Source organism: Simochromis diagramma, unplaced genomic scaffold (genome assembly GCF_900408965.1).
Source record: "Simochromis diagramma unplaced genomic scaffold, fSimDia1.1 OVJJ01000412.1, whole genome shotgun sequence".
NCBI classification, from domain to species: Eukaryota; Metazoa; Chordata; class Actinopteri; order Cichliformes; family Cichlidae; genus Simochromis; species Simochromis diagramma.
Window position 1 is genome coordinate 123,554 of NW_024387238.1, and position 19,844 is coordinate 143,397.

Below are 19,844 nucleotides of genomic sequence, written 5' to 3' on the forward strand. Positions count from 1 at the left end.
GTTGGAGCAGCCTTCCAACGCCTCTCTCTGTGTCTCGCTAGCAAACTTGACCCAGAAAACAAAGTAAAGCCAGTTTTCAGTGACGAGCCCGACACGGAACCGACGTATTAGCCAGAGGTCTCTTTACTACGGTTCGGAGCCGCGGACCTGTTTTATATGCGCACGGAATAGTTTTATATATGAGATCACTGCAAAAAGTGCAGCCTTACCTAATGTCCACCCTACTGTTACTCATTTTATTTATTAAAATGTAAAAATCTAGTTGGTATTGGTATGGCGAGTAACCTTAAGTAATAGTAATACATCACAAATTAAAAGTACATTGACGTAGTTGTAAAAAGCATGATAATATATTAAGTAATCCAAAGTATTCAGAATATGTTACTCTCATTGAGTAACGTAACGGAAGACGTTACAGAATACATTTTGGGGCATGTATTCTGTAATCTGCAGTGGAATACATTTGAAAAGTAACCTTCCCAACACTGCACAAGAGGGTGATCAGGAAAGTGGAAACACATCAGAAAACAGCTCGGATGAGTTAAATGTAATGAGACAGGGAAGCAAAACCAAACACACTGCACATGAGACCAAAGACTGTAAAAATAAAACAGGAAGTACATTAACACAAGAGCTTCATGCAGAAACAGGGATAAACAAGCAGGGACACAAAAGCTGAAACACAAGGAGAAAAACGGGGTAAAAGGTAAGGAAGACAAAACACTACTAAGATACACAGAGGCCAAGGGAGCGTAAACATGGGTCACATGAGAGACTCACACAATAGACACAGGGATGAGACAAAGACACAAGAGGAACCAACCAGAAAATAAAGCATAAACTGGAAATACAAGAAAACTCAGAAACACAGAAAGCACTAAACTCAAGGCTAAACTGTATAAACGTAAACTTAAACCATCTTCACACTATCACAGAGACTCACAAAAGCCAAATAATCTCAGAATGCTGGGTCAAACACCGAGCACCCTGACAGATTGACATTATTGTAGTCAGAGCTCTCCTCTGGGTCACCGCGTTGCCCTGCTGAGGTGATCAAATGAAAGCATTTCAAAACAAACACCCTCTGTTTTGGTCACAAATGCATTTATTATTATTATTATTTTGCATTTTAAATCTCAGATTTTGTGCACTCACTTGTCTTGTTAATGACCTTGAGCTGAATCACAGATGCGACATTGGCGTAAACATCTTCTGCTGGACCTGAAATTATAATCTTACTGACGTTAATGCTCCCTTCTGTGAATCGCTACCTTATCATAGTGGAGGAGTTTGTGTGTCCTAGAGATCCCAGGGGCTGTTGTTGGGTGAGGGTGGGGGTGAGAGGCTCTAGGGGGTGCTCCACTTGAGGACTCCGTTGTCCTACTGGGAGACTTCTACACTCGTGTAAGCAATGACAGTGAGACCTGGACAGCATGCTCGAGAGGAATATCCTGCCAGATCTGAACCCCCACTGTGTTTTGTTACTGGACTTCTATGCAAACCACAGTTTGTATATAACAAACCCCATGTTTAAACATGAGTGTGTCCATTAATACATGTGGCACAAGGACACCAGAGTCTGTAGGTAGATGATCAATTCTATTATTGTATCATTAGATACAATAATAGGTAATAGATCTGCGGGCGTATGTTAATAAGATAAAACAGCTTCGATCTACAGGGAGTGCAGAATTATTAGGCAAATGAGTATTTTGTCCACATCATCCTCTTCATGCATGTTGTCTTACTCCAAGCTGTATAGGCTCGAAAGCCTACTACCAATTAAGCATATTAGGTGATGTGCATCTCTGTAATGAGAAGGGGTGTGGTCTGATGACATCAACACCCTATATCAGGTGTGCATAATTATTAGGCAACGTCCTTTCCTTTGGCAAAATGGGTCAAAAGAAGGACTTGACAGGCTCAGAAAAGTCAAAAATAGTGAGATATCTTGCAGAGGGATGCAGCAGTCTCAAAATTGTAAAGCTTCTGAAGCGTGATCATCGAACAATCAAGCATTTCATTCAAAATAGTCAACAGGGTCGCAAGAAGCGTGTGGAAAAACCAAGGCACAAAATAACTGCCCATGAACTGAGAAAAGTCAAGCGTGCAGCTGCCAAGATGCCACTTGCCACCAGTTTGGCCATATTTCAGAGCTGCAACATCACTGGAGTGCCCAAAAGCACAAGGTGTGCAATACTCAGAGACATGGCCAAGGTAAGAAAGGCTGAAAGACGACCACCACTGAACAAGACACACAAGCTGAAACGTCAAGACTGGGCCAAGAAATATCTCAAGACTGGTTTTTCTAAGGTTTTATGGACTGATGTAATGAGAGTGAGTCTTGATGGGCCAGATGGATGGGCCCGTGGCTGGACTGGTAAAGGGCAGAGAGCTCCAGTCCGACTCAGACGCCAGCAAGGTGGAGGTGGAGTACTGGTTTGGGCTGGTATCATCAAAGATGAGCTTGTGGGGCCTTTTCGGGTTGAGGATGGAGTCAAGCTCAACTCCCAGTCCTACTGCCAGTTTCTGGAAGACACCTTCTTCAAGCAGTGGTACAGGAAGAAGTCTGCATCCTTCAAGAAAAACATGATTTTCCTGCAGGACAATGCTCCATCACACGCGTCCAAGTACTCCACAGCGTGGCTGGCAAGAAAGGGTATAAAAGAAGAAAAACTAATGACATGGCCACCTTGTTCACCTGATCTGAACCCCATTGAGAACCTGTGGTCCATCATCAAATGTGAGATTTACAAGGAGGGAAAACAGTACACCTCTCTGAACAGTGTCTGGGAGGCTGTGGTTGCTGCTGCACGCAATGTTGATGGTGAACAGATCAAAACACTGACAGAATCCATGGATGGCAGGCTTTTGAGTGTCCTTGCAAAGAAAGGTGGCTATATTGGTCGCTGATTTGTTTTTGTTTTGTTTTTGAATGTCAGAAATGTATATTTGTGAATGTGGAGATGTTATATTGGTTTCACTGGTAAAAATAAATAATTGAAATGGGTATATATTTGTTTTTTGTTAAGTTGCCTAATAATTATGCACAGTAATAGTCACCTGCACACACAGATATCCCCCTAAAATAGCTAAAACTAAAAACAAACTAAAAACTACTTCCACAAACATTCAGCTTTGATATTAGTGAGTTTTTTGGGTTCATTGAGAACATGGTTGTTGTTCAATAATAAAATTATTCCTCAAAAATACAACTTGCCTAATAATTCTGCACTCCCTGTATGATCACCCTGCCTTCACATGACGTGTCTAAAATATTCACCTGCTCTGCTGTTTTTGATCAGTTTGAGCCTGTGTGTCTTGATCAGGTGGAGGAAGTATGTAGTGGCACAAAGACATCATCGTGTCCAAATGACATTATTCCAACACATCTTCTAAAAAAGATTTTTAAGGTTGTCAGTTCTGACATTTTAGCTATTTTTAATAGCAGCCTTAACTCAGGTGTTGTGCCAGCCTGTTTTAAACATGCTGTTGTACAGCCTGTACTTAAAAAACCTAATCTTGACTCCTCCGTCCTCACTAACTTCAGGCCTATTTCAAAGCTCCCCTTCCTGTCGAAAATTTTGGAAAAGATTGTGTTTGTTCAGCTGCAATCTTTTCTAAATGGACACAATGTTCTTGAGAGGTTTCAGTCTGGTTTTAAAACTCTTCATAGCACAGAAACTGCACTTTTAAAAGTTCTTAATGATCTTTTATTAGCCACTGACTCAGGTGACTCAGCTGTGCTTCTGCTTTTAGATCTGACCGCTGCCTTCGATACTGTTGACCACAGCATTTTAATCTCACGGTTGGAGCATTGTGGCGTAAAGGGCACCCGATTAGAGTGGTTCAGGTCATACCTGTCTGACAGGACCTTCTCTGTGAGCTTTGGTGATTTTATCTCTTCCTCAGCTCCCCTTACTTGTGGTGTTCCCCAGGGATCTATACTGGGGCCAATATTGTTCTCCATTTATATGTTGCCTTTAGGTCTAATTTTTAGAAAATATAATATTTGTTTTCATTCATATGCTGACGATACTCAGATCTATCTTCAATTGAAGGGAAACAGTCCTTCCTCACTAGATCCCTTACTTCAGTGTCTCGGTGAAGTTAAATCCTGGATGGCCTCTAATTTCCTTAACTTCAATGAGAACAAAACCGAAGTGATCATTTTTGGACCAAGCAGCAATCCCAACACTTAATTTTAACCTGCACAGTCTTGAGCCTTTTGTCAAATCACATGCCAAAAATTTGGGGGTTATATTTGCAGCAATTTCACTTTTGAAAAACAAATTAGCTCAGTCGTACAGCTTTCTACAAACTGAGGCTTTTATCTAAGGTGAGATCATTTTTATCTTTTAAAAACTTTGAACGAGCGATTCATGCTTTCATTATATCCCAGCTGGACTATTGTAACTCCTTATATGCTGGAGTCAGCCAGACCTGCCTGACAAGGCTGCAGTTGGTCCGGAATGCTGCAGCTCGTCTTCTGACACGTACTAAAAGATGTGAACACATTTCCCCGGTACTTGCCTCCCTTCATTGGCTCCCTGTCCGCTTCAGAATTAATTTTAAAATTTTATTGTTGAGTTACAAAGCCCTGAATGGACAGGCTCCCAGGTATTTGTCTGACCTCTTGCAGACTTATACCCCCCTTAGATCTCTTAGATCAAGTGATCTTTTGCTTTTAGCTGTACCAAGGTCGAGGCTGGTTCATAGAGGTGATCGAGCATTTGCAGTCGTAGCGCCTAAGCTGTGGAATAATTTACCCCTACACATCAGACAGGCTCATACTGTCAATCTTTTTAAATCTTATCTTAAAACGCATTTTTATTTACTGGCTTTTAATACAGCATGAGAGTCATTTGTCAATTCATATTCACAACGCATCCACTTAACACACTGTTTGCTGCTACAACTACACATGTTTCTTTTCCAGCTATTTATTTATGAGTGACTTATGTATGTATGTATATATATATGTATATATTGTACTATTCTTAGTTAGTGTATTGTCTGTCTTGTCTTAATGTTGGTTTATAATGGAGCACTGTAACAAAAAATAATTTCCCCCAGGGACCAATAAAGTATTCTGATTCTGATTCTGATTCTGATTTGGCGTTTGCTTTTAATACTCTAAGTTGTTTTATTATGTATGTTGTATTCTTGTACAGCACTTTGGTCAACGCTCCTGTTGTAATTAAATATGCTATATAAATAATTAAACTATTAAACTATTAAACTATGTTCACCTGAAGAAGGAGTCCTAGTGGGCTTGGTTAGCTTGTGGGACTGCCAAAACACCCGATAATTACCACTGTGCAAAATGGAATGCGGCTCAGCCAGTGGTTAAAGCAAATACTTGGGTTTGGGAGGAGTTTGGAGAAGCCGTGGAAAAAGACTTTCAGATTGTCTCGAAGAGATTCTGGCAAACAGTCAGGTGACTCAGAGGGGGAACCATCACGACCCACTGTGAACCCTCAGTGGGTAGTGAGGGCGGAGTGCTGCAAACTTTGACTGAGGACATTGTCGGGCAGTGGAAGGAATACCTCAAGGACCTCCTTAATCACACTAACACATCCTCCGTATGGCAAGGAGAGTCTGGGGACAAGGGGGACAAATCGTAATAACAATAAAGTGTGCTGGAAAGGAGAGCCCATCTGTTAGTCGAACTTTGGATACAGGAAGAAAATGCAGTTTTTCCTCCCTGTTGCCTCATACTAGACCAGCTCATTACTGTTAAACACAGTTATTATATAATCATCCACCTTCCATAAGCTCTGTATTAATGTCTATACTTCACCACTTCCAGTGTTTTCAGATCTTCTGATTATCTCATAGCCACAACGATTTCCTACAGGTCAGAGGAAATCAGTCACTTCATTTCTGTGATACTAATTTAAACCCAACTATTATTGAAAATAACATTTATATGAAAAGCTGTAGGAAATTTAGTAAATACAGTCTTGTTTCAAATAGCATCAAAACATTATAACTAGATGAAAAACTAACCATGAAGAAGAGAGGAGTACACGTGCTGCTGATGATCTTGATTGAGCGTCTGCTCATTAACAGCACCTTCATTAAAAATGTGAAATAATACATTTTGCTTTTAAATGCACCAAATGACGCATTTATGTCTTTGAATGATAAAGAGTTTGTTGTAAGTAAAGGGAAAGGTCTCACTGTTGGTTCTTCTGCAGCGATACAACAAGAGCAGGAGAATAATAATGAGAGAGACTCCACAAACCAGTCCAACAATCAACCACACAGGAGGTGAAGAGCTGTCAGCTCCTGACACAGTTACTGTGACAACAATGATCCGCGTCTTATGAATAAACTATAATAATAGTCAAAATATCATAAAATTGTTATATAATGTTTTTCAAAATCTAATGTACCTTCTCAGTCATTGGTTTAGAAAAATCCATCAAATGTTTTGATCCTGCTCACCTTTAACTGACATCCAGCTCTGTGCTGACTCTCTTCCTGAGTACTGACACTTGTAGAAACCTTCATCAGACTTTGACACTGCAGAGATCTTCAGCTCCCCTCGGGGATCATTTTCAATAAGTTTGTCATTGTGATAGAAAAACACATTGGAAAGTATTTTTTGTGTTCTCAAACTGCAGCTCAGACTAACAGAAGCTCCCTCAGTCACAGGATGAACAGGACTCACCAGGATAGGAACATTATCATCATCTGTGACACAATCACACACAATTGTTTCAGTCACATCAGCTGGTGCACACTTTTAGAAAAAGCTGACAAACAATAATAAGAACAGATTGTACAAATGCTTTTCATCATGAAGATCTGATCTTGTGTATTTAAAACTGCTACTTTTCTCCAGATAAAATGACTTCACATACAGCAAAGCTGGGACAAATGTTCATGTGACATCTAAATCATTCAAATCCAAGTAGTAAATGTACAATAACATACTCTGTACAGTGATGTTGACTGCACTGCTGAACTCTCCTGATCCAGACTCACACCAGTACACTGCAGTATCTGACTTTGATGTGTTGATGTCACATGTGGATCCAGTCATTCTCCTACAGTCAGAGTACAGTCGGCCGTCCTCAGAGAACTTCCTCACTCTCCACTCAGTGAAGTTTCCCTCACAGGTCAGTGAGACAGAGTCAGAGGTGAAGTGTTGCACTCTGTCAGGACTCACTGTGAGAGACGCTGCTGAATGAACATCTGGAAACAACATGCAGTGAAGAGACAAAGCTCACAGATGTTAGGATCAAATTATCAAATTAATATTAAAAAACAAAAACAAATAATGAGCTGAATCTTGGTGGATTACAGTGATGACACAACTTATTAGACAGAATCAAGCTGACCTGCAGACCAGACAAACTTTGGTTGACTGTGATCAGTGTGATACTCTGGGTCTCCTCTTCCAGCTCTGCACACATATCCTGCTGTGTGTGTCTGTCCATGAATGATGTAGGAGTCCTGTGCAGTCCCACTGCCATCAGGTAGCAGCTCATAACTGGAGGATTTCTCTGATAGATCAGGAACAGCTTTATACCAGTAGAAGCTCCATCCTGCAGACGGATGTTCAACCTCACAGTTCAGAGTTACTGAGGCTCCAGGACTCAGCCATGATGGAGACACAGTGAGGACAGGACGGGGTTCATCTGTTCAACAAAGATTTTCTCTCAATGTTTCATCTCTTAACTCTGAATTCAATGTCACTAAAATGTTGACTCACAAATATTTATGATGAACTTTAAGAGTGAGACTATCTAAACATGTCAAATATCTCAACATGTACTAATAAAAACACATTTTTACAAACTGTTTCTATTTCCAGGTTAAATGAACTATGACTCTACTTACTGTCAGAAACTGTCAGTGTGACTGAATCACTCCACTCTGTTGTTTCATGCTGTGAACTTTTCATTCTGCCCTTACAGCGATAGTTTCCACTGTTGGATGATGAAGCAGATCTAATCCTGTATTCATTTTGATTTGGAGCTTTTATCATGCTGTTTGTTTCCCACTCATAATCCCACTCAGTGTCTCCTCCATGGATCTCACATCTGACAGTGATCGTCTCTCCTCTGTATATCTCAGACCAGTTTGGATACAGAGTCACAACAGGCCTGTTTGAGGCTGTTACTGTTCAAGAAAGTACAATAAAAACACATGAATGTCAAAAATGTTAATGCCTTTTGTTCTTCATCTTCCTCCTTAATCAGGAATTTATCTGACTTCATGTTAAACTGACCAGTTTTCCCAATCCTGACTGACTGGCTGTCCTCTGTGTAGTAAACTGGGTTTCCTCTTCCTCCTCTGCACCTGTAGAGTCCTTCCTGTGAGACACTGATTTGTCCATTTGAGTGGAAAACTGCATCTTGTGTGGTCAGGGCTTCAGAGGATTTCTCATCTCTGTACCAGTAGTATTTCCATCCAGATGATGATGATGGGCTCACAGAGCAGGTCAGGGTCACACTGCCCCCTACTGGAACAGCTGTGTTATCAGCTCTCAGTTTGGCCTTTGGTTTATCTGCAGTTCAGTTTAGAAAAAGAACAAAAGTCAATGACTGAATCAAACCAGTTGAAATAACTTGGTGGAAATATGGAAATAATAAATATCACATAACTTTAATGGTGAAGCTACAACAAACTGTACAACTATCACACAAACACAACACTAATCTTTCATATTTAATTTGCTGCATTTCTAAGTTAAAAACACACATGAGGAACAATCAGTGGATTTAATGTTTCTTAGTGGATGTGGTGGAGCAGCTGAGACAGATTCAGCATTTGTTCTGCATTTCATCTTTCATGTATTAGAGCTGCACAGCAGAGAAGTTACTCTCATATGTTTTGTTCTCTTCACTGTGAATAAAAAGCTGCTGTTCAGGTTTTTGTTGTTGGAATAAAAACTAAACATTTTACTGACCAACATGAAAGACAGTTATAAAGCTGTAAGAAAGAAGAAGTGCTTTTTCCTTATTTAGACACTCTGGATGAAAGATCTTACATGACACAGTCAGTGTGATGATATCACTCCACTCTGAGAAGAAATAGTCCCTCCTGCCCCGGCAGCTGTATCCTCCACTGTCAGACTCAGTAGCTCTGATGATTCTGTATTCATTGGATGTTGGAGGTGTGTTTAACTTGGCTGCTCTCCATTCATACGTCCACTGAGCTCCTTCACCTCCCTGAATCTCACATCTGACAGTGACTGTCTCACCGCTGTATATCTGAGTCCAGGATGGCTGCAGGGTCACAGTGGGCTTACTGGGAACTGTTCACAGACAAATATCCAGTTAGAGACAAATAGAAACATAAAAATTCTGATGTTTAAAACATGAGAGTAACGTGAGTGAAAAAAATCAACCTCAAACAGGCTACAGGTTTAAACCACACCTCAGGAAGTCTGACCACTGATAACTGTTTTTGATCACGGCCACATCCCACTTGGTAAAATTGCTACAATCGGCACAAAAACAGTCAAAACCAGGCCACAGGCAGGACTGCTTCATTAGGATGCACTGAGATATTTTCAAACACCCTGACCTGTAGCTGGTTTTTGATAGCATACTGTGCTACATGAAGAACTGTATAGCACAGCTGCACAGTAGCACAGAGGAAATAGCTCCACAGGGTTATACAGGTCACCCAGAGGACAGTCGGCCATCCTTTGCCCTCACTTGAAGAACTGCACAGCTCCCGCAGTCTCAGGAACATGAAGAAAATCCTTCAGGATCCATCTCACCCAGGTCATGCACTGTTTGAACGTCTACCTTCAGGCAGACATTTCAGATCCATAAAGACAAAAACTAACAAACTAAGGAACAGCTTTGATCCCTCAGCCATCACCATGCTGAACACTGAACAATCAGATCCAACACAACTCTCATATACAGTGTTTACATAGTTACAGCCCAGTCTCATGTTTACACCTGCAGGTACGGCTGGTGTTTACATCAACATTGGCAAATGGGAACGAGTGCAATACAGAAACAATAGTGTTGTTGTTGGTTATTAAAGCAAAATCTGAAACTTTTCACGATCTAATTTTTCTCTTCAATTTGAAGTTTCTCACACACCTTTCTTGAAAGGTGTAAATATTTTTGTGTGTTTAAAATTGATGTATTTTGGAGAGCACATTCTCTGTAAGGGTGAGTCCTTAATCTAACAATTTTTGACTTGAATCAAAAATTGTGATTCAATTTTTGACTTTGAATCAAAAATTGTGATCAAATAAAACAACTACACTCACGAGTTTCTTTAACTGTGACGTCACTGCTGTCCTCTGTGTAGTAAACTGGATCTCCTCTCCCTCCTCTGCAGTGGTACAGACCTCCTTGTGAGACACTAATAACTCTGTTTGCTTCATTTCCTCTCATGAGCTGAGCTTTAGAAGAGACTGAATCACGTCTGAACCAGTCAAACTTCCAGCCAGCAGAGCCCTCCACAGAGCAGCTCAGTGTCACACTGCCCCCTGCTGGTATGACTGAACTTTGTGCTGTCAGTGTGGCTCTGGGTTTACTTGCTGGTGAAGAAACAAAAAAAGTAAAACATTAAATCATCCTCAAGAATAAACTTGTTACAGCACTGATCAAACTTTAACATTCACTGATTAATTTATCTACAAACAGAAACAAAGTAGTTTTTGTTGGAGCTCTTCAAAGCACCTGCAAGGACAGCATGCTAATGCTAAGCTAGCCAATAACCAAGAGTGATGAACTTCATCGTAACAAACTGATGAGCAGTCAGGCTGCAGCTCCATTTCTACCTGTTCATGTTTCTACAGTAGAATCACCATGACAACCGATTTAAAGTCTCTTTGTGCTGGTTTTGCGTAAGAACTTTTTTGCTTTACTATTTTTGAGAAATGATCCCAACACTGATCCCAACAAAGAGAGGAAATACCTCCAACATGCACAAACATTTGACCTCACAGCCTCTAATTAATCTGCATGAATGTCTTTGATATTCTGCTCAGAGATGGTGGCGACTCTCAAAGTGGAGCCAATGAGAATCAATAAATTCTTATCAATTCCCATCCCTACCTGCATGTGACACATTAGACTGTTTAACAAACTAAAGATTTCACTGATTTATCATTCTCTTATCAAACTGTCATCTCTGTACATTCCTCTTTACATTGCTGATATTTAAGAGCCTCCATGGTGTCTCTCCTTTCTGTTTGCACAGTGAGAAAAACTGTTGTCCTGAGCTGCCTGCAGACAGCTGGATCATTGTTGGAGTTTTCCTGTTAAGACAGATGTAAAACATGAAAACATTAAATGTCAGCATGAATCATGGTCCAACTCACATGAAACTGTCAGTCTGAAGGCATCACTCCATCCTGTTAAGAGATAGTCACTGCTACCCCAACATCTGTAGTCTCCACTGTGGGACACTGAAACTCTGCTGATCCTGTATTCACTGGATGTTGGAGGGCTGTTTGTGTTGGGTGCTGTCCATTCATATTTCCACACCTTTCCTTCACCTCCCTGAATCTCACATCTGAGAGTGATTGTCTCACCAGTGAATATCTGAGACCAGCTGTGCTGCAGATTCACAATAGCTAAAACTGTTCAACAAACAAAGAAAAACAAATATTTAAAAACAAATCAACAGGAAACAAAGAAATAAAATAAAAATATAGGTAAAAAATGTTATTTTAATTTAATCATGAATTTGTGTTTTATCTCACCACAAAACTTAACCCTCACCTTGTTTCTGAATTGTAACTGCAGCACTGTCCTCTGTGGAGTAAACTGGATCTCCTCTCCCTCCTCTGCAGTAATAGATGCCTCCTTCTGAAATACTGATCGTGTGCTCTGATGTTCCAGCTCCTATTTTCTGAGCACCAGAAAACTCTGAATCACGTCTGAACCAGTCAAACTTCCAGCCAGCAGAGCCCTCCACAGAGCAGCTCAGTGTCACACTGCCCCCTGCTGGCATGACTGAACTTTGTGCTGTCAGTGTGGCTCTGGGTTTACTTGCTGTTGTAGTTACAGAAAAAAGTTCATCAGATTGTCAGATTGTTTCACGAAGGACTTTGTTATATACGAAATGATCAAACTTTACACATTCACTCAGTCATTTAGCTTCTAGCACCAAACAGAAAATATTTACCTGCATGTGACACATTTGAATGAGTGTCTTCATACAAAACTACACTACAGATTCCCTCTGATTTATTCTTCATCTATTCAAAGACAAATGATGCACAAACAAATTACTAATGCTTCGTGTCCTCTCTGCATTTTCCTTCAATAATAGTCTAAAGTGACACTACACTGAATGGTGTCTATTATTGTTAGAGCAACGTGACCATCACTCATCACTGACATGGATCCACATCAAGTTTAGGTAGTTTTCTATCATTTAAAACATAATTTCCAATACTGTAAACAACTGATTTACATAGAAAACTCAACAATCAGAGAGGCTGACACACTCCAATGAGCTCTACAATAAAATAAGACCACACAGAAGTCTGTTAAGTTTTATTCAGCTAAAAAAAAAAAGAAAAAGAGGGAGTCTGTGTTCGTCATGAGACCAAACTAACTAAACACTAAAAATATATGGAGGCTTTTTTTTATTTTATGTTCATATGTGTTAAATTATCCCTTTTTGTAATATGAACACAAACCTTCTGTTATCATGTTTGAAAGTCTACTAGACTAAAAAATGAATTAACATCTGATTTGTGATTTTATTTAATAAGCAGACGACTGATTTTCCCAATTAAAGGTTAGATTAACACAATAAGTAACTTGAAATAATCTGGATAAAGATCTTACATGATACAGTCAGTGTGATGATATCACTCCACTCTGAGAAGAAATAGTCCCTCCTGCCCCGGCAGCTGTATCCTCCACTGTCAGACTCAGTAGCTCTGATGATTCTGTATTCATTGGATGTTGGAGGTGTGTTTAACTTGGCTGCTCTCCATTCACACGTCCACTGAGCTCCTTCACCTCCCTGAATCTCACATCTGACAGTGACTGTCTCACCACTGTATATCTGAGTCCAGGATGGCTGCAGGGTCACAGTGGGCTTACTGGGAACTGTTCACAGGAAAATATCCAGTTAGACACAAATAGAAACACGAAGTCATTTTGAAGCCTGATTTTCTTTTTGCTGTTGTTCAGAGGAGAAAGATTTAATGCATCCTGGTGACACTTTGACTGTAAATGAAGTTGGATTTAAAAATCAGTGTTTACATTTATTTACCGTGTGGTACACGTGTGTGGTGGCCCACTGGTGTATCTGACTCACACAGCCTGTTCTCCACACACTCCACATTTATAAAGTGATCTACAAATCCTAACATTACAGCTAACAGCTGCATTTTCCCTTTGAAGAACCACTTACAGCTACAGAGACAGGGAGTGAAGGTGGACAGTATATCCTTGTTTTTATGGCAACAAATTTACCTTGAAAGTGGTACAACTGTGTATAATATGATTCACAAGCAGAAAGTAAGATTTACAGATGTGTGCAGTGATTTGTGTGCAACTTTTCAGGTCTCCAGTTCACACAAACTATTGTACAAATGTGTCGACACAAACCTGAGTAACTGCTGATCATTGAGGCACAAATTTTAACGTCTGGATTGTTTTTCAGATTTCTTTCTTTAAAATTCATCGTCCATAATTCAGATATTATAATAAATATACTTAATACAATACAAGATGTCTAAATAATAAGAAGAGCTTTTTTACCTTTTAAGAACTTTTTAACAAAAACTTTAAAGAGGAGAAAAACAACACGGGCCTGTGCAGGCCTACTTTAAATAAAGCATCATTCTGCAGGTCTGTTTGAGTTCAGAATAAGTAAATAAAATGTAGCTGTGGTCCAATAATTGTAAAATAAGAAGAATAATCATGAAAACTATTTGTATATAATTATGTCTTCAGTCCATTTCAATGAGCGATCATCTTCTGTTGTTTTCATGCAGCCACGGGCAGCCCTGAGTATAAAATACATCAGCTCAGGGTCGAAAACATAAAGATATTTATTGCACAATAACAGCAGATCTGATGATAATATACCGCTCACGAAACCTTAAATGCGTGTGGATGAATCACCTGGCATGCACAGATCACGTCTCGTGCTCACGTGGGGTTTTGAGTCTAATTTATGTCCTGTTTTCATGTCCACTTAAAGTCAGTTTAAGGTGAAGATGCATTTAGAAAGAGAGGCCAAAAATATTTAACAAAACACAATTTAAAGACTAACAGCAGCTAATGAGCTATAAATATGCAATTTTTCTAGTCTTTTCTTGAGTGGATGCCACAATGTTTATTTCTACATTTGTATGAAACACATAAAAAACTTAAATAACTGAAGGTTTAAAACTCACAAGTCTCCTGAACTGTGACGTCACTGCTGCCCTCTGTGTAGTAAACTGGATCTCCTCTCCCTCCTCTGCAGTGGTACAGACCTCCTTGTGAGACACTAATAACTCTGTTTGCTTCATTTCCTCTCATGAGCTGAGCTTTAGAAGAGACTGAATCACGTCTGAACCAGTCAAACTTCCAGCCAGCAGAGCCCTCCACAGAGCAGCTCAGTGTCACACTGCCCCCTGCTGGTATGACTGAACTTTGTGCTCTCAGTGTGGCTCTGGGTTTACTTGCTGTTGATGTTACAGGAAAGACAAACATCAGACTGTCAGTTGCTTCGGGGAAAAAAACACTGTTATATAACAAATAAAGATTTTAGCATAAAAATGCAATAATCATATTTTTTTTTTAATTCAGTAAGTGCTTAATATGTCACAACCCTTGATAATGGGTTAAGAAGATGGATGGAGTTCAATAATAGATCTCAGGTTTCTCACGTAGGTCGGTCCCTGATCTCAGTGTGATCATCACACTTGATGCAAACAGGCACCAACAGCACAAGAACAAAAAGTGTCTTTAAAACAAATTTGATGAGAATCAACAACTGGCAGCAGCACACATGAGGACAGCACAGGTATCTCAGCTAACTGTTAGCCAGCTAGAGAGCCAGGATCTAACGCTGGATGTATATAACATGATGAAAACTTTATCAGAGTGAATCAAGAATCAGGTGAGACTGTTTTTATGCTCTGCCACCAAACTGTACTCCTAAATGCAGAGACAGGTGAACTATTAACTGTTAGCTGATCTGAGGCCAGCTGTTAAACTGGGATATCTGAGCTTCCACTGTTTACCTGATTTTTTTTTTTTTTAGATAAAGTGAGTGAAAAACAGCTGATTCACAGAAAGAAATTTAGTTTAAAGGAATGAAAATTACATACAAAGTCATAATACAATATAAAGACCTTAAAATATCAGCTTTAAGTAAAATGTTCTAGCATTTCTGTTGTTTAGTTATTTGAAATAAGGTGGAATGAGTATGATTTGCTTTCATAAACTGAACTTGAGGCGAACAAGCAAATCAATGAATTTAATAGAAATAATATCAAAAACTTTAGATTGTAAAAGCTTTTTTTCTTTTTTGTATTAAACCCAGTCATGTGTGTGTTTTAAATCAATTGTAACAAACAGCAGTATTTGATGAGATCATAAGCCAAATTATTTTTATAAAAATTGTAGATTTGTTGTTGTTTCTTGAGGAAGTTTGAAGAACACAATATTTTTTATACTGTTTATTTCTGTCATTCTTGTCCTCAGGTGATGGAGCAGCAGGTCAGCATTGGCGTCTCTATACCAGTTAAAGGTTCATGACACAAAGTGGTGACAAACTGTCTACAATGAGGCTACTATCAGCTGCAGCTCTTTGTCTGACTAACAATGTAACATGCTTTGTAGACCATTGAATTCATCCTGTGCTGACCATTATGACATTTGTCAAATGGAGATCACACAACAAACATGACTTACTTGATACTGACAATGTGAAGGCTTCACTCCACTCTGTTGAAGAATATGAGTCATCTCTGCGTCGACTCTTACACATGTAGTCTCCACTGCTGGACTCAGAAACTCTGAATGTCACATCATTATTGTGTGTCCACTGTGTGGGTGTCCTGGGTCCTCTCCATTCATACTCCCACTCAGTGGTTTCACCTCCTTCCTGCACCTCACATGTCAGAGTGATCGTCTCACCTCTGAATATCTGAGGCCAGTTGGGTTGTTGTTTTACAACAACTTTATTGGAAACTGTTCACACATATTAACAGTTGAGATACAAACAGAAACATGAAATCAACACAGAAAACTTCACATTGTATGTTTGATAATCATGAGTGAATGTATATTTCAAACTAAATGACTGAACTCACAGGTTATCTCAATGGTGACATCATCACTTATATCAGTGTAGTAAACTGGGTTTCCTCTTGTTCCTCTGCAGCTGTAGATTCCTCCTTCAGATACTCTGATATCTCTGTTTTGTTGATCTCTGATTTGAACTTCAGAGGTTGTTTGGGTTCGTCTGAACCACTCATATTTCCATCCATCAGAGCTCTGCACAGAGCAGGTCAGTGTCACACTGCCCCCTACTGGTATGATTGTTGTTCCCGCTGTCAGTGTGGCCCTGGGTTTATCTGCTGTTATGAAAAACAAGGAAAGAAAATATAAGCCATCCATTCGCTTATCCTTTTCAGGGTCGCGGGGGGGCTGGAGCCTATCCCAGCTGTCATACGGTGAAAGGCAGGGTACACCCTGGACAGGTCGCCAGTCTAACACATAGGGACAGACAACCATTCACACCTAGTGGCAATTTGGATTATTCAATTAATCTATCCCCACAAGCTGCATGTCTTTGGACGGTGGGAGGAAGCCGGAGTACCTGGAGAGAACCCACGCAAACACGGGGAGAACATGCAAACTCCACACAGAAAGACCCCAGCCTGATGGTGGAATTGAACTCAGGACCTTCTTGCCGTGCAGCAACAGTGCTAACCACCATGCCACTGTGCTGAATATAATATAAGCCATATTTGTCTAATCTCTTCTGCTTGATTCTTTTCCTTAGTCGTGGTTTCTTAGCAACTATTTGACCATAAAGGCCTGATTCACACAGGTTCCTCTGAACAGTTGATGTAGAGACGTGTCTGCTACTGAAACTCTGTGTGACATTTATCTGGGCTCTAATCTGAAGTGCTGTTAACCTGTAATTTCTGAGGCTGTTGACTTGGATGAATTTATCCTCAGTAGCAGAGGTGACTCTTGGTCTTCCTTTCCTGGGGTGGTCCTCATGTGAGCCAGTTTCATCGTAGCATTTGATGGTTTTTGTGAAACATTAAAAGTTTTAGCAGTTTTCCAGACTGACCAACTTTCAGCTCTTAAAGTAATGATGGACTGTTTTTTTCTGTTTGCTTAGCTAATTGGTTCTTGCCATAAAATAAATTCAAACAGTTGTCAAATCGGGCTGTCAGCTGTGAGCCAACCTGATTTCTGCACAACACAAAATGACAAAAAGCAGGTAAAAACTCCAAAACACATTCAAACTCCAAAACACAACGGAAGTGCTCCAGGACGCTAGGGGCAGTGTTGAGCTTTTCTCTGAGCAAAGCACACTGACTGTTCGCTAACATCTGATTAAAAACAAACAACAACAAAAAACAACAGTTTGCACATTACCTTTAATATAAAGTGTGGTTGTTCTATCCTTGCAGGTGTTTTCTGGCTGCAACACGTTCTCACTCCCAAACAGAGATGGGCAGTAACGCGTAATCCGATTACTTTTTTCAAGTAACGAGTAAAGTAAGGGATTACTATTGCAAAAAAGGTAATTAGATTACTGTTACTTTCCCGTAAGCATGCTGCGTTACTGCGTTACTAAAACTGTGATTTTTTGCGAGAATGTCTCATGACAGTGACATAAGCGAGCGCGACGTTCGTGACAACAGCTGTGTGCAGATCAACAATGGATAATATATCGAGTGCGGGAGAGAGTATGAGCATGCAGCGTTTAAAGCGTGGAAGTACTGACCTTACTTTGAGTTTGATTCCATGAAAAGTGACAAGAACATTAGCGTCCGTTGTGCGTGGGAAGAAAACTTCTTTTTACTGCAAAAAATGGTAAATGGCCTGTATTTGTATAGTGCCCTAAGGACCCCAAAGCGCTTTACACATTCAGTCATCCACCCATTCACACATACTGGTGATGGCAAGCTGCATTGTAGCCACAGCCACCCTGGGGCGCACTGACAGAGGCGAGGCTGCCGGACACTGGCGCTACCGAGCCCTCTGACCACCACCAGTAGGCAACGGGTGAAGTGTCTTGCCCAAGGACACAACAACCGGGACTGACCGAGCAGGGGCTCAAACCGGCAACCTTCCGATTACAAGGCGAACTCCCAACTCTTGAGCCACGATCGCCCCCTTACACACACCTAACTAACCACTCTCTCTTAGATTGATTTAAGACTCATGTTATTATTGGGCAATAGCATGTCACAAAGCTCCCTAACTGCTAATAAATGTTTTCTTTTTTGGTGGCTTCATAATGTGCTAATAATCTCCTTGCAAGCTGTGATCATCCTTAGAATCAGCTCAGATCCAGTTCATGTAAAAAACTTAATGTCTGCGTATTTTCAACTGCTCGAATAACATAACAAGGTAGTGACGTCATTAGAAACGAGGCGTCGTTCACGTGATATTCTGAAAAACTGACAGGCTGCAGGCCTCCACACAGGCTTCATTTGGACACGCCCACTTTACTCCACACAGACCTCGGGGCTTCAGTGTCAGACATAACATCACTAATTTCAGGTGATACATCATGAAGCTCACTGAGAGAAGGCCAAGGGTTCGCAGCACTGTCAATAAGCAAAGGTTTCTTTCAGGAATCTAAAATATAAAACTTTTTTAGACTTATTTTTTCTTTGCTACATAATTGCATATATCTGGCTTCATATATTTGATGTCTTCAGTTTGAATCTACGATGTAGAAAGTAGTAAAAATAAAGAAAAACCATGAAATGAGAAGGTGTGTCCAAACTTTTGACTTGGAGTTTATGTTATAAAGTTGTGGTTTTTTCATTCCAGATTTTTCACTGTGGTGATTACTGTGTATTTGGATCACCACGTTTAATCTTTCTCACTGATTTTGTTACAAAACTAAAACAGAGAACCTTATTACTGAATGAAATGTGTCCAACTTACATGATACAGTCAGTGTGATGATGTCACTGCACCCCGAAAGACTCATGGTGCAGCATTTGTATCCTCCAGTGTCAGACTCAGTAGCTCTGCTGATATTGTGTTCAGATGTTGGCGGTAGGATTAACTTGTCTTCTCTCCAAACAACCAGTGACTGACTTCCTTCACATCTGACAGTGACTGTCTCACTGCTGTATATCTGAGGCCAGGATGGTTCGAGGATCACGGTGGGCTTATTGGGAACTGTTCACATAAACACATCAAGTTAGAGATTGATGGAAGCATCAAGTCATTTTGAAGCTGAACTGATTTTATTGCTGCTGTTAAGATTCAAAAGATTTACTGCATCCTGGTGACATTTGGACTTGAAAATAATAAGATGTGTTTTAATTAAACAAATTAAAGCAAAACAACAGAGTGACTGCACAGACCTGCAGGATTTAACTGACTTCACTATTAATAAACTGATTTTATATCTTAAATAAAATGATGCACAAACAGAGAGATGGGATGTAATTTAAAATGGTGCATGAAATATGAAATATTAGAGCAAAATTATACCTATTTTATAAATGTGAAGAAAAGAAAAAGAAACATTTCTCACCTTCAGCGTTAATGTAGAAGAGAGTATCGAGCACTGCAGTAAAGATTAAACATCATCAGCATCAAACTGACAGAAAATCAAACTCAAGATGAACTAAAGTATTTTTTTAAGATAATTTTTTCACATGACACAGTTACTGCTCATCAAAA

At 39.9% G+C, this 19,844-nt stretch overlaps 1 protein-coding gene across 1 annotated transcript in view; it reads right to left on the reverse strand.

Moving 5' to 3' along the window:
- Nucleotides 1-434: 434 nt before the first annotated feature.
- The window catches only part of LOC120746993 (Fc receptor-like protein 5), a 58,269-nt gene continuing 38,859 nt past the window's right edge, over nt 435-19,844 (reverse strand). The window contains exons 7-18 of the mRNA XM_040052568.1: nt 16,265-16,528; nt 15,864-16,142; nt 8,246-8,524; nt 7,855-8,136; nt 7,353-7,652; nt 6,946-7,206; nt 6,454-6,702; nt 6,187-6,294; nt 6,013-6,078; nt 5,804-5,854; nt 1,156-1,221; nt 435-1,044 (exon numbers count right to left, since the gene is read on the reverse strand). Coding sequence (XP_039908502.1) covers nt 959-1,044; nt 1,156-1,221; nt 5,804-5,854; nt 6,013-6,078; nt 6,187-6,294; nt 6,454-6,702; nt 6,946-7,206; nt 7,353-7,652; nt 7,855-8,136; nt 8,246-8,524; nt 15,864-16,142; nt 16,265-16,528 — 2,291 coding nt within the window. The 3' untranslated portion in view covers nt 435-958. The remainder of the gene's footprint in view (nt 1,045-1,155; nt 1,222-5,803; nt 5,855-6,012; nt 6,079-6,186; nt 6,295-6,453; nt 6,703-6,945; nt 7,207-7,352; nt 7,653-7,854; nt 8,137-8,245; nt 8,525-15,863; nt 16,143-16,264; nt 16,529-19,844) is intronic.